The 12022-nt window shown below is 42.0% G+C and overlaps 1 protein-coding gene across 4 annotated transcripts in view; it reads right to left on the reverse strand.

The window, feature by feature from the left end:
- The window catches only part of JAK2 (Janus kinase 2), a 148361-nt gene that overhangs the window by 35286 nt on the left and 101053 nt on the right, over nt 1-12022 (reverse strand). For all 4 annotated transcript variants that reach the window (XM_050944265.1, XM_050944264.1, XM_050944267.1 and 1 more), the window contains exons 8-13: nt 8537-8694; nt 5966-6077; nt 4405-4591; nt 3561-3688; nt 2862-2996; nt 1833-1920 (exon numbers count right to left, since the gene is read on the reverse strand). In XM_050944265.1, coding sequence (XP_050800222.1) covers nt 1833-1920; nt 2862-2996; nt 3561-3688; nt 4405-4591; nt 5966-6077; nt 8537-8694 — 808 coding nt within the window. The remainder of the gene's footprint in view (nt 1-1832; nt 1921-2861; nt 2997-3560; nt 3689-4404; nt 4592-5965; nt 6078-8536; nt 8695-12022) is intronic.

The following is a 12022-nucleotide window of genomic DNA, read 5'->3' on the forward strand; positions in this document are numbered from 1 at the left end:
CTAACACTAATCTGCCTTAAGACAATATACGCATACAAAAACAGGAGAACTAGCTCATATAAAAGCCTGGCCTATGAGGAAATACATACATAAAATCTAGAACAACAATCTGAAGTTGCTTTAAAAATGTTAGTAGGGACATGCTACATACCCACATACAGTTTCTAGGATGATTTTTTACTGGAGGAAAGGTAAGACGGGGGGCAGAGTTCTGCTGAAATAAGGGGCCACATTTTCAGAACTGGTTGCCTAAACTACCCTTTCTACAATTGTATTTGTCCCCACAAAACCAGCATTTGGTCATGTGCAAAGAGTAACAGTCAAGACTTTTTGCAGAGCTAATGGTGATTTGCTTGAACAATCAGGCACCTATGATCACCATTGATCACTATGGACATGCAAATACTGGTGGACAAATTGTGGAAACCATTTTGTCAGCTGATTGTGAAAAGCTGGCTCTTAAAAACCTTTGCCAGTCTCTGCAGATGTATTAGCAAATCCTTCACAAAAGGTTACAGTGCATATTCCCACAACCTGTTCAAATTTCCTATGACGCTCGCTGATGTCACTTACTCCTGAGTGACAAAAAATTAAAAATTCTGCACCAAAATATCAAAATTCTGCACATTGTATTTTAAAATTCTGCAAATTTTATTTGTCAAATAAATGTGGAGGCCCCAGAATGGCATTGGGGAGCACAGGCCACTGGCTGCACAGAGGTGGGAGATCACTGTGCAGCTCCCCACCAGGAAACGGACTCAGCAGTGAGGCTGCACCCAACCCTGACACAGTGCAAAAACTAGTCTTGCCCCAGAAACACCCCAGGGCCCTGCTCCTCCATGTGGAAAGCAGGCTCAGCAAGGAACCAAGTGTGAAGAGGCTTAATAAGGGGAGATCCAGATGTGGGTTGAGAGGGTTCTATGAGGGATAAACTGGGTGCAGGCGGATCAGTGGGGCATCTGGGTGATCTGGGTGGGGGGTGGATCTGGATACACAGAAGCTTGTTGGGGGATTCTGGATGCAACGGTAATGGGACTCTGCAGGGGGTCCAGGTGAAGCTGGTTGGGTCTCAGCATAAGGGGATGTGGGGAGGGTTATAGAGCTCGGCAGGGGGACTGGGTGTGGGGTCTCCGTGGGGGGTCCAGATGCTGGGGGAGTGGGGCTCATTTGGGGGAGGGGAGTTCTGAGTGAAGGAGGGGTGAGGCTTGGCAGGAGGGTCTGGGTATGAGGAGGTCTGGATGCATGGGGGTTAGGCGGATAAGGGAGCAGCTCCCTGTACAGGGATCCCTCCCCCTGCAGCTGAGGAGCAATGGGTGCAGGAAGCAGCTTCCTGCAGCCAGGGGAGAAATCTGGGGGTGGGTCTGACCCCACCCTGGATGCCATGCAGGGGAAGAGGAAGCCTCATCCTCCCCAGCCCAGCTGGGACTAGCAGCTGAGCCCAGCACAACGTAGAAGCCACCAGCTGGGTCTTCCCCAGTCACACCTCCTGCCCCACGGTGATTTACCTCTGTGCTGGCTGCCCTGAGGACCCAAAACATACTGCTTGGGAGGGCTGCATGACCGCTCTTGTGGCTTCCCTTTGTTTCCCTGTCAGAAAGTCATTCTTCTGCAGGGAAACAAAGAAATCTGCAGGGGGCATAAATTCTGCACATGCACATTGGCACAGAATTCCCTCAGGAGTAACTGTCACTCTTTCACATGAATGCCTGCTGAGCCACCCCTATACGACTAGGGTGCAAATAAATTTTGCAGCAGGCTTTTATACAATATCAAGAACAGAAACTGTAATGAGAGCTATTTGAAATTATATAAATATAATTGATTGTACTTACTCTCCTCTCCACAGACACATACTCCATAATTTAATACCAAGTGCTTGTAAGAAAGCTGGCTCATCATGCTTGCTGCCTCAAAGAAAGACTGCAAGTGCAAGGCAGAGAGAATGATAATCAGCGAAGAAAATGTTAAATTATTTGGAATTAAACCCACCCACATTTTCACATTGCTTTAATTCCTAACTTACTGCAAGAATATTGCATAACTGATTCCATCTTGTTGGCTTGTGCAGTGACTTTTTTTTAGTAACTGTTTTATCCACAGTGCACACATGGTTTAGTCAGCAATCTTTATACATATAGAAAGCAAGCAGCGCTAATAGGGAATCTCCTTTAACCTATGGCAGATATCTGAACTCCACAAGAAGATGGCCATAAACAACAAATCAAAGATTGTTAACTGCTCAAAAATGTTGAATTAGAGTATTTCATTGCATTTGCATGTAGTGTATTGGATCAAAGGTGAAATCTGGGGCCAAATTCTCTCCCTGGATCTGGCCCCTTTCTGCTGCTCAGGAGGTACAAAGGACCCTAACACTGGCCACATTTGGTCAGCTGAGAATTCTTCCCGGGCTGTGGGGGCATGGGGGGTGAAGCTCTCGGAAGGTGTGAAGCCATGACAGCTGGCCCCTGCACCAGTCCCCCTGTTCCAAAGTCTGGAGTACCGGGGTAGAAGTGGGCAAAACTGGAACACTGCTGCATTCTGGCATTTCTCAGCACGTGGATGGATGTGGTCCCTTGGGGACCACTGTCAGATGGTGTAGGTTAGTTACAGCAGTCCCTAGGCCACAGCCTGAAGTGCAGCTGTGCAAGGCAGAGAATAAAAACGCCTTAAACTCGCTTCCTGACAGCCCTACTCACCTCTCCTTCACAAAATTATGCTTGGTGCAGGAAAGAGTCTGGCCCTGGATTAAACTGAACTGTAATCATCTACTATATAATACCATTTTAAGTTGTTCATGGTACCAAAGAACAGTAATTGTTTACAGACAACAATCAAACATATTACCCCAAAACCAGACAAACCTCAGAGTAATTTCTGTGCACTTTATCCAGCACTTTTAAGACGACTTCAGTTTGATGGAGCTCGCCATAGTCTCCCACTTCTTTCCTTATACCTTTGAAAATCTTAGTAAAGGTGCCCTGCCCAAGGCTCTCATTCTAAAATATAAAAAAGGTAGGGGTAACAGGGAAGGAGCAGTCAGACAACCTACTCTGTCAGTTCCGATCACTTAAAGTTCTCTATAAATAATGTACGTAGAAAACTTTTAAAGCTAATACAATCAGTTCAAGAGTCAAATGACCAGGAGTGAGGAATAACTATACTGGAAAGAGTTTAACCTAAATATTGGATTAGATGAATGTTTCCCCACCCCCTCTTTGACTGTTTGGGGACCTCTGGGGACAGGTGGTTGCAAGAACCCATAGGGAAGGAAACTGAAGGCTGGGAGTATAAAGAATTTGGGCCTCTGAAGGTGGAGAAAACAGTGGGTGATGCAATAAAAAGGATAGACATTTTTATATGAACAAAAACTCTGTTCATTATTAAAGGGACACCCAAATTTAGAACTTTTTTTTTTAATTGTCACTAAAGAACTACTGTAGTGAAATGTCTTGCTGCAATTAAGTCTATTTTAAATTGCATACAAACAGGGACTAGATTTTCAGAACTCTGTGTGAAACTGTCCATGAAAATGGCCAGCTGGGTGCAACTGGTGAACTTACAAATATCAAGTCCTCATTCCGGATTTTGTGAAAGACCATTTGGTTGACATTATTGTGTCTCTGCAATGTAGGCGATGTAGGTACATCAGAAATACCATTGCTCCTGAAGACTAGAAGATTTGACTTATCTGGGGGGGGAGGGAAAGAAGGTGGGAGTGGAAGGAAAAAAAACAAACAAAAAATAGAAAACACCTCTGTTAAAGACGTATCCAAAATGTTGTTTCAACAGAATTATTAATTTAAGGTGTAAGTCTACTGAGATAAGAAGTTTAATCTGGATACCATAGCAGGGAGAGAAAAATTTGTTTAATAAATAACACAGTATTACAGGACTTAATCAAACAAATGTCAAACCTGAATCTTTCTGACTAGAGATAACATTCTGATTCTCTCTCTTCTTTCTCTCCTAATTATTAAAGTTTCGGAAGCACTCTTATTTTTGACAAGTACAGCATTACAATGCTGAAAACATTCCACACCACTTTTCATGGTACATCATGTGCGTTTCAGAATAAGAAATGACAAATTTAGCAGCTCTTTCATGATACAAACCTGTAGCTAAAGACTTGATCAGATAAGAAATGCTGTTAAATGCAACCTTTCAATCATTAAGAGGCCAGTTTTATTTTCAGTCGGGACAGCTGCAAGCTGGGATGGTCATGCTTTGTGGAAGGGGATCACAGCAGTGTGAGTAACTTCTTACAAACCAAGGCAAATCCAAGGTGACAGTACACTGAAATCTCAGTGACTAAGGAGACGAAAATGTCTGTTGGACAAATATATTGATCTGCTAATTTCTCTTTCAAAAAATCAATTAACCCGAAAATAATTAGACAAGTCTTACCTTTTGGTTTTGGAGGGCAGCATTTGGTAAACTGGAAAATGATATTGTCTGAACGGACCGTTTCTGTCTGATAGCAATTCAACAGATCCTTAAGGTTACTAAAACTTCTCTTTGTTCCACTAAGATTATACTCTCCAGTCTCATTTTTTGTTATTAAGCAGTGCTTATACTCAGCGACACCATCCCGCTGTACAGATTTTTAATTAGAAAAGGAAAGACCAACACATACAATTTAAAAATGTAAACAATTTATGTACACTCAATTTATTAAAAAAGAGAAAAATTCTCAAGTAACATGTTACTGTCATTTGATATTTTAATCCCAGTATCTAGTAAAATGAGAAGACACTGATAAAGCTAGTAAGGGACTATTTCTATCACTGGAAATGTTGATTAGCACTTTGACATTAGCTATCAGGACTGCAACCAAGAGATTTAAAAGCAAACAGAGTGAATGGACCCAGTTACAAGTGAGCCCTTCATTGATACTAACATAAATTACATCATGCAACAAAAGTGATGAGGTGGAAATGTAATGTTGCAAGAACCCTCACATCTTGAGTGCACAAACAGAAAACTTATTAGCAATGGTGAAATGTATTTTGTAGTGCTATGCACTGATGCAGGCATAGTTCATATGACAGGCACCTCACAAAAACCTAGGCTATATTCTTATTTTTGTTGTCTACAGCATAGTTCTAACTCCTAGCTGAAACTTGGCACACAGTCTCAACACACAGCGCATTTCTTTAAGTCAAACTTCCAAAATGTCCAGTTGTCCATTTCTAATTTATAGAAGCTCCTATACTGCTGCCACATGCCCTTTCTTTACAACCCAATGGAAAACATACCAATGAATACCAAATCACAGCAGCTCTCTGTTTGCTTAGAAAAACTAAAGCAAGAAATGATACAAAATTGCTCTGAATGGGGGAAGATCTTACCAGATAGCTAAAAGAAACTCTCTTTCACACGCAGCTTTCCTTTCTGAAAGAAAAGTCTAAATATGCTCAGTGAATGAGCAGTGCAATTCTACAAAACATTTCTTTCTCCACTGATTATATTTCTCTGAGGTGGCAAAGATTCCTATGTTTCTAAGACAGTAGTTGATACTTTTCCATCTAGGCAGCAGCATTGTTGTGATGTCATCTGCTGAAATGTGCACAGCTTTGAAGGTATGTGTTACAGTAGCTAACTGCTGCAAGCCAGTAGGAAAGCTCACACACTATTTTTTGGTATACCTCACCAAAGAAGCAGCTACTGTTTTTTTATATTTTTGAAATGTTGGTAGAAGAGACCGATGTACTGATAATTTTGTGATTTAAAAGGATATTTTCATATAAACCAAAACAAACCAGTTTATACAGCAATAAATAGCATGTAAATAAAAAAAGTATTCTGAACCACAAAGACATTAATTAATAGGAGAATACATAGCTCATGTAACAGAAGATACAAACTCAACCATTTACTGTATGTGAAAGAAAAATAAATCATGCAGCAATGCTCTCTGCTTTAGTGCAATACTGGCTACAGTTACTGCTCAGTGCAGTACACTGACCTCTATGGCAAAGGTGAGGAAGTATTTCTTAAAATCTTTAGGACTGCAACGAAGAACATAGTAGCCAGTCTGATTGCCTGCTTTCCTCAGTTTATTGGTAGCAAAGTCCATGCTATAATAAAAAGAAAAAGTGTTTACTCCTGTACAATTTCAGAAAGCAAAACAGCAGAGATTTTGAGCAATGACACCATTATTAGAAAGCATTAATTAGGTCGACAGTGGGTATCTAATAGAAGGACTGTATCTATCTATGTGCTATGGTGTTTGCCTTTTAAAACACCTGGGCTTTGTTCTGTTAGCAACAGTATTATATGCAAGTAAGGAAACATGCCTATTGAGGACAAGCAGCTCACAGGAGAAAGAAAAACGGGTTAAAAAAAATTTACTGAATCATCCATCAATGGAAACTGATTTTTCCTGGGAAATCAAGTAACTATATAGCATCTTTGCTATGGATTATCTAACTGTCCACGTCTTGTTCGAGGGATTATGAATAAGGCTAAGATTTTGTCACATAAGTCACAGATTCCGTGACTTCCAGAGACTTCCATGACTTGTGCTCGTAGTGCCTGAGAGCTGCAGGGTCCCCTCGCCACCAGTGGCAGCTGTGAACTGTGGGGGCCCCGAGCTCCCAGACACGGGGGGGGGGGGGAGGGCACAGCTCCTGGCTGCTGTGGGCAGCGAGGCCCCCGGGAGCTTCCAGCTTCTGCGGGCAATGGAGGTGCCCTGGAGCTCAGAGCCACAGTTGGTGGGGGGACCCCACAGCTCCAAGCTGGGGCCCTCCAAAGTGGTGCGGCTCCCCATTTTCTCATGTGTGTTTTTAGTAAAAGTCACAGATAGGTCACAGGCTTCCGTAAATTTTTCTTTATTGCCTGTGACCTGTCCGTGACAAAATATTAGCCTTAGTTATGAATGGCATTGCTTGAGAGGGTCTAGGCCTAGCACATAATTAATGCGGTCCTAAAAAGTCAACTTTAACATCTGACTCTATTGTTCAAATTTGCAAGTTTCCCTCCCCATGTCCAAAAAGTAAATAGAAGGAGCTTGATATATTAGGACAGGTTTCACCCATGTCTTTTGGAAGATGTAGATCACTCCCTCTCTTCCCCTCATGTTCATGAAAAATTTCCAGAAATATTCCTGATTTAACTAGGTGGCACACTAATTTTTTATTATTTAAATATGTATACCAAGTACACTGGTTCTCTTGCTTAAACTATGGGGAAAAAATCAAATGTAGTATATTCTGCTTACTTACATTCTGGTTGCCCATATCCTGAGCTCAAACAATAACAGTACTGTATGAAACGTTACAATCAATAAAGGTACCAAACTGTTTCTCTAAAGAACTGGAGAAACTGAACTAAGAGCTGTACAAAAAGCAATTTGATAAATTTACTAGCTAGCAATTCTCTATGTTCCCCTCATAATGACTGAAGACCTGAGTATCTGAATTTGCCCTTTTTTCCCTTGCAACTTAGATTCTAGTTCTGATAGATCTTTTAGTGAAAACATTATGAGAGCCTCCGTTTATGACATCATACACCGTTGCCATGGTAATGACTACAATGTCCTAAATTCAGCATTATGTCTTTGTTGCATGACTGGGCTGGAGTTAAAAATGAACTCTGAGTGGAGGAAATATATTTTAAATTAATCTGTATTCATTCTTATGATTTACAAAAAAGAATTCAAACATGAAACATATCACAAAAGGTAACATCCTACTCTCACTCTGCAGGCTTTCCCAGTAACCAAATAGGAGTTTCATATGGAGTTTCCTCCAACCCAGTCATGCAACAAAGACATAAAGGGGTAGTATACAGTGCAATGGTGTTACAAAACGTGACATCCCTCATCAGAAAAAGAGTGTACCTTCCCTTACAAAGTCTACTCCCGGGGGAATTCTGTGCCAAAAAATTCAAAATTCTGCACACAATATTTTAAAATTCTGCAAATTTTATTTGTCTGTTTCAATTATTTTGGTAAATTTATTTCAAAATACCTGTCAGCAAGTATGTCTGTAACAGTACAGACACACAAAATTTCCCCCAGAAGTAGAGAGTTAAAAGAAATCCCTACGACAACCCAGTTTCTGTTTCGCTGCCTCCCCTCCCCAGAGCCCAGCTGGGGTGCCAGACACCCACAACCCCTCCCCCCAAATCCAGCCAAGGGGCCCCCTGCAGCCAATACACCTGACCCCTTCCCCCCGGCAGTGTGTTCTATGTGAGAGCTGGGCATTGCTGGATTCAGCTTCCCCTAGTGGTGCCCAGCAACACTGCAGCCAATTTCGGGGCGAAAAGGGGAGGGAGAAAACCATTAATGTCTGCAAAAATCTGCATTGCACAGTGGCGCAGAATTCCCCCAGAAACAAAAGTCAAAGGGAACACCCCTCCCCCCCCCAAAAAAATGTTTTGCCAAAGGAAAATTTGAAAAAGCCACCCACCAAAAACCTATTTTTTCTATAAACACACATTCCAGTAAGTACGCTTATGTTTCACCCTTGCTGAAGCTCATCTTTCAAGACTCAGTAAAAGTGCCTGGTCTTATTAATATAAGAGCACTGCTTACGAAATTGGTCCATGGCAGTTGCTTTGGATATTTTCAAGCACAGTTGGTGGTGCTACTTCTTTACAGAGGTAATGGTGAGCATCTGCTGTTAATCTATAATATCCATCAATTAACGATACAAAAGAGAGAGCTTCTCTTAACGAATGAAATTCAGCCTCCTGCAAAAGTTGAGAAGAGAGAGAGAGAGAGATACAAGGTTAATTTATAATAATTAACACAATCCTCAGATAGGTATTTTTTATATATACTGTTACCATACCCAACACACACACATGCATAGTATAAACAGGCCCAGATAGTTGAACCCTTATTCATATTGATAAGCACTTACATGAGTAATTGACTGCCATTGGAATAACTGTGTATATGTTCAAAAATCGGTGAAATTCATTCTGAGTATTTGGGCTCTATGGATGGGGTGCATTCCCCAAACCAGGCATAACTAAACTAGTAAAAGGATTAAAAAAAAAAAGTCACCATCTATTAGAGGGTACGAGGGCAACATTATGTATTCAGCTGCATTCTTTATTTCTGCATTTTGAGCCATCAGATTGTGTTGGGGTTTTGTTTTGTTTTTTTAGTAAGAGCAAAATGCAGAAAAAAACTCAAAAGGCTTCTTCTAATCTCTTTTTTCCATAATTTGCAGGCTCTCTGATCTTGAAAGGTCTACTGCTATAACTTTCTGCTTGTTTGTCTACCACAATACTAGTTACTTATGATTTATAGTATTATTTTTTAATACCAACTGTCTGAAGCATGTATTATTCTTAACAGTGTTCTCATCACTAGCAACGCATACATCAACTGAAAGGACAACATTCCTGCAGTAAGTCCTAGATTTGGATGAATCTGTTTTTAAAATAATTTGTATATGCGAGCTGGATGCCATGGGCCTGATTCACCATGTTATGTGCCAATGCACATCTACTGCCACATCAGCCTCAATGGTTCTCCCTGTGGCATGTGGGTGAGGGGCAAAGGCTGGAATAAATCAGCCCTTCTCTTGGATGTTGATAATTCTTAACAGTAGTTTATTTACAATTCTGACAAGGAATGCCTCAGTGGTTCTCTTAAGCAACACACACACACACACACACACTCTCTTTTCTTTGCTTCCACCAGAACAGTGAGGCTTATTGTGCTAGCTCCTGGTCACCTGTACATCTCCAAACAACAGTAAACTCAATATTTCCCCTATAGAGAAGAGAACAGCTCCCCCCCTAGGAGCAACTTTTTTCTCTGCTGCCTCCAACCCTTCTGCAGTTTGTGGATTGTTCCTTGATCCTCCTGCCCCTCTAGTTCCCCAGAAGAGGTTTTTAAAGGTCACTTGCAGCCCTTAATTGGGCTCAGAGATCCCTAATTAACCTGAGGTAAACCCTTTTCAGATCCTAGGAAACAGGACTTTAACCATTCTTAGGCTGATATACCTGCCTTCAACCACCCTCTGAGAGTGGTCAGGTCTGACTTTGTCACATATGCCCCCCAGCTCAACATTATGGGGTTGGACTGCATGCCTGATTCCTGCCCTATGCTGCTCTCTGAAGCAGAAGGTAGGCATTGAACTGGGACATCTCATTTAATTTCCAAAAGTCATTGAAGAACCTCATGGTACCATTTGGTTTAGGAACCAGAACAGTTAGGCTGTCCATTCACTATGGGACTCTTCAGTGATTCCCAGCTCCAGCATCCTTTTCATTTCTGTATTGATCTCTTTTCTTTTAGCCTCAGGGATCCAGTATGATTTAACTTTCTCATGTATTCCTGGATCCAGGACGATGCGCTTTCACAGTTTTGCCTGGCTTCTCTGAGAACACATCATGGCTTCACTCCATCACCTTGATGACCTCTGTCTTGCCAGGGCTCTCACAGGTTGATGTGGTAGATCTGTTCCTGCTTTCAGAGATCAGATTTTTGAACCTTACAGTTAACCTCTGCAATGGCCTGTTACTTCATATAGCCTCTGTCATTTGACCAAGGGCTTGTTTTCTGTTGGGGGTCCCATCACCATTACCCAATCCCCAGTCTGGAATTTCAGAACACTTGTTTGTCGATTATAACAGGCCTGTTGGGTCGCTTGTGCTTTTTCCATGTGTTCTCACACTATTGGGGTGACTTGGGTTATTCTGTCCCGCATGTGCGTCACATGTTCAATGATGCTCATTTCTTAGCGAGGCTGTTCCTCCTGGTGCTCCATGGCAATGTCCAATATGCCATGGGGTGGCAACAACTCGGCAACTTGAAGGGGGAAATCCCTATGGAAGGCTGGGGAACCTTCATTATAACTAGATTCCAGTAGGGTAGCAAGGTATCCCAATTTGTCCAATCTCAATTCATTATTTTCCGTATCATGCTCTTCAGTGCTCTGTTTAAGCGTTTGACCAAGCCATTGGTTTGTAGGGCCCGTATTTGAAGCAGTACACACAAGTCCTTCATCAACTCTGCCATGAAAGGAGTCCCTTCATCTGTCAGAATCTCCTTGAGTACTCCTATCTGAGAGGATATTTGGATTAGCTATCATCTTGGACGCTGTGCTTCCCATGGGTATGGCTTCTGGATACCAGGCAGCAAAGTCCAGCACAAGAAGCACACTCTGATGAGCTTAGGCTGATTTTTCCAGCAAGCCTATCAGGCCCATCACTGTCCTTTCAAATGGGACTTAGATAACTGGTAGGAGCACTGAAGGGGCTATTAATTGAGGTTGTGGGCTGTGCAATTGGCATTCAGGGAAGGAAGCACAATAGTGTTAAACCTGCATATAGATTCTTGGCCAAAAGAACCTTCAAAGGATTCTATCTAGTGTTTTATTCACTGCCAAATATTCCTCGACCGAATGACAATGGGCTACGTCGAATAATGCCTTTCTGTGTCCTTGGAGTACTAGAAACTGTTTCAGTTCTTGCTCCTGTAGTTAGAGTATTCTATACAATAGGTCCTTTTTTAAAATTACAAAGTAAGGCCCTGGATCTTCGGTGTTCCCCTCTGCTGGTACCTCATTTACCTAGACTACTAGTTTTCTAATATTCTGGTATAGGAGATCAAGCATCTGAAATGTCCAAATTCAGTTTTACCCTGAGGGTTGGTCTCTGTGGAACATGTCTCAACCTCAGGTTCGGTAACTGAGTTGTCTCTCTGCCTGCTGGATGAGACTGCTTACCCAGAAGCACCACCTTCTGATTCTGGGCCAATATCTTGGTCCCCAGTCTTCAGTCTGCCCATCTTTCTCGCATAGTCTTCTGGGACTTTGAAAACAGGTCCAGGCCTAATTCAGAGAAGATGGGAGGTGGGCTATTTACTGGAGTCATGATATCAGACATGGGGTTATTACTTTCCCCCATTCCTTCACTGGGAGTAAATTTCCGAACCCTGGGAAATCTTGTCTTATGAGCACATGGTATGGAAGTTTAGAGATTACAGCCACCACCAGCCTTGTTGTGCTTCCCTGAACCTCTATTTTTACAAGAATGGCCATTTAATAATTAACTTCTC

The sequence above is a fragment of the Gopherus flavomarginatus genome, chromosome 3 (assembly GCF_025201925.1).
Source record: "Gopherus flavomarginatus isolate rGopFla2 chromosome 3, rGopFla2.mat.asm, whole genome shotgun sequence".
Taxonomy (NCBI): Eukaryota; Metazoa; Chordata; order Testudines; family Testudinidae; genus Gopherus; species Gopherus flavomarginatus.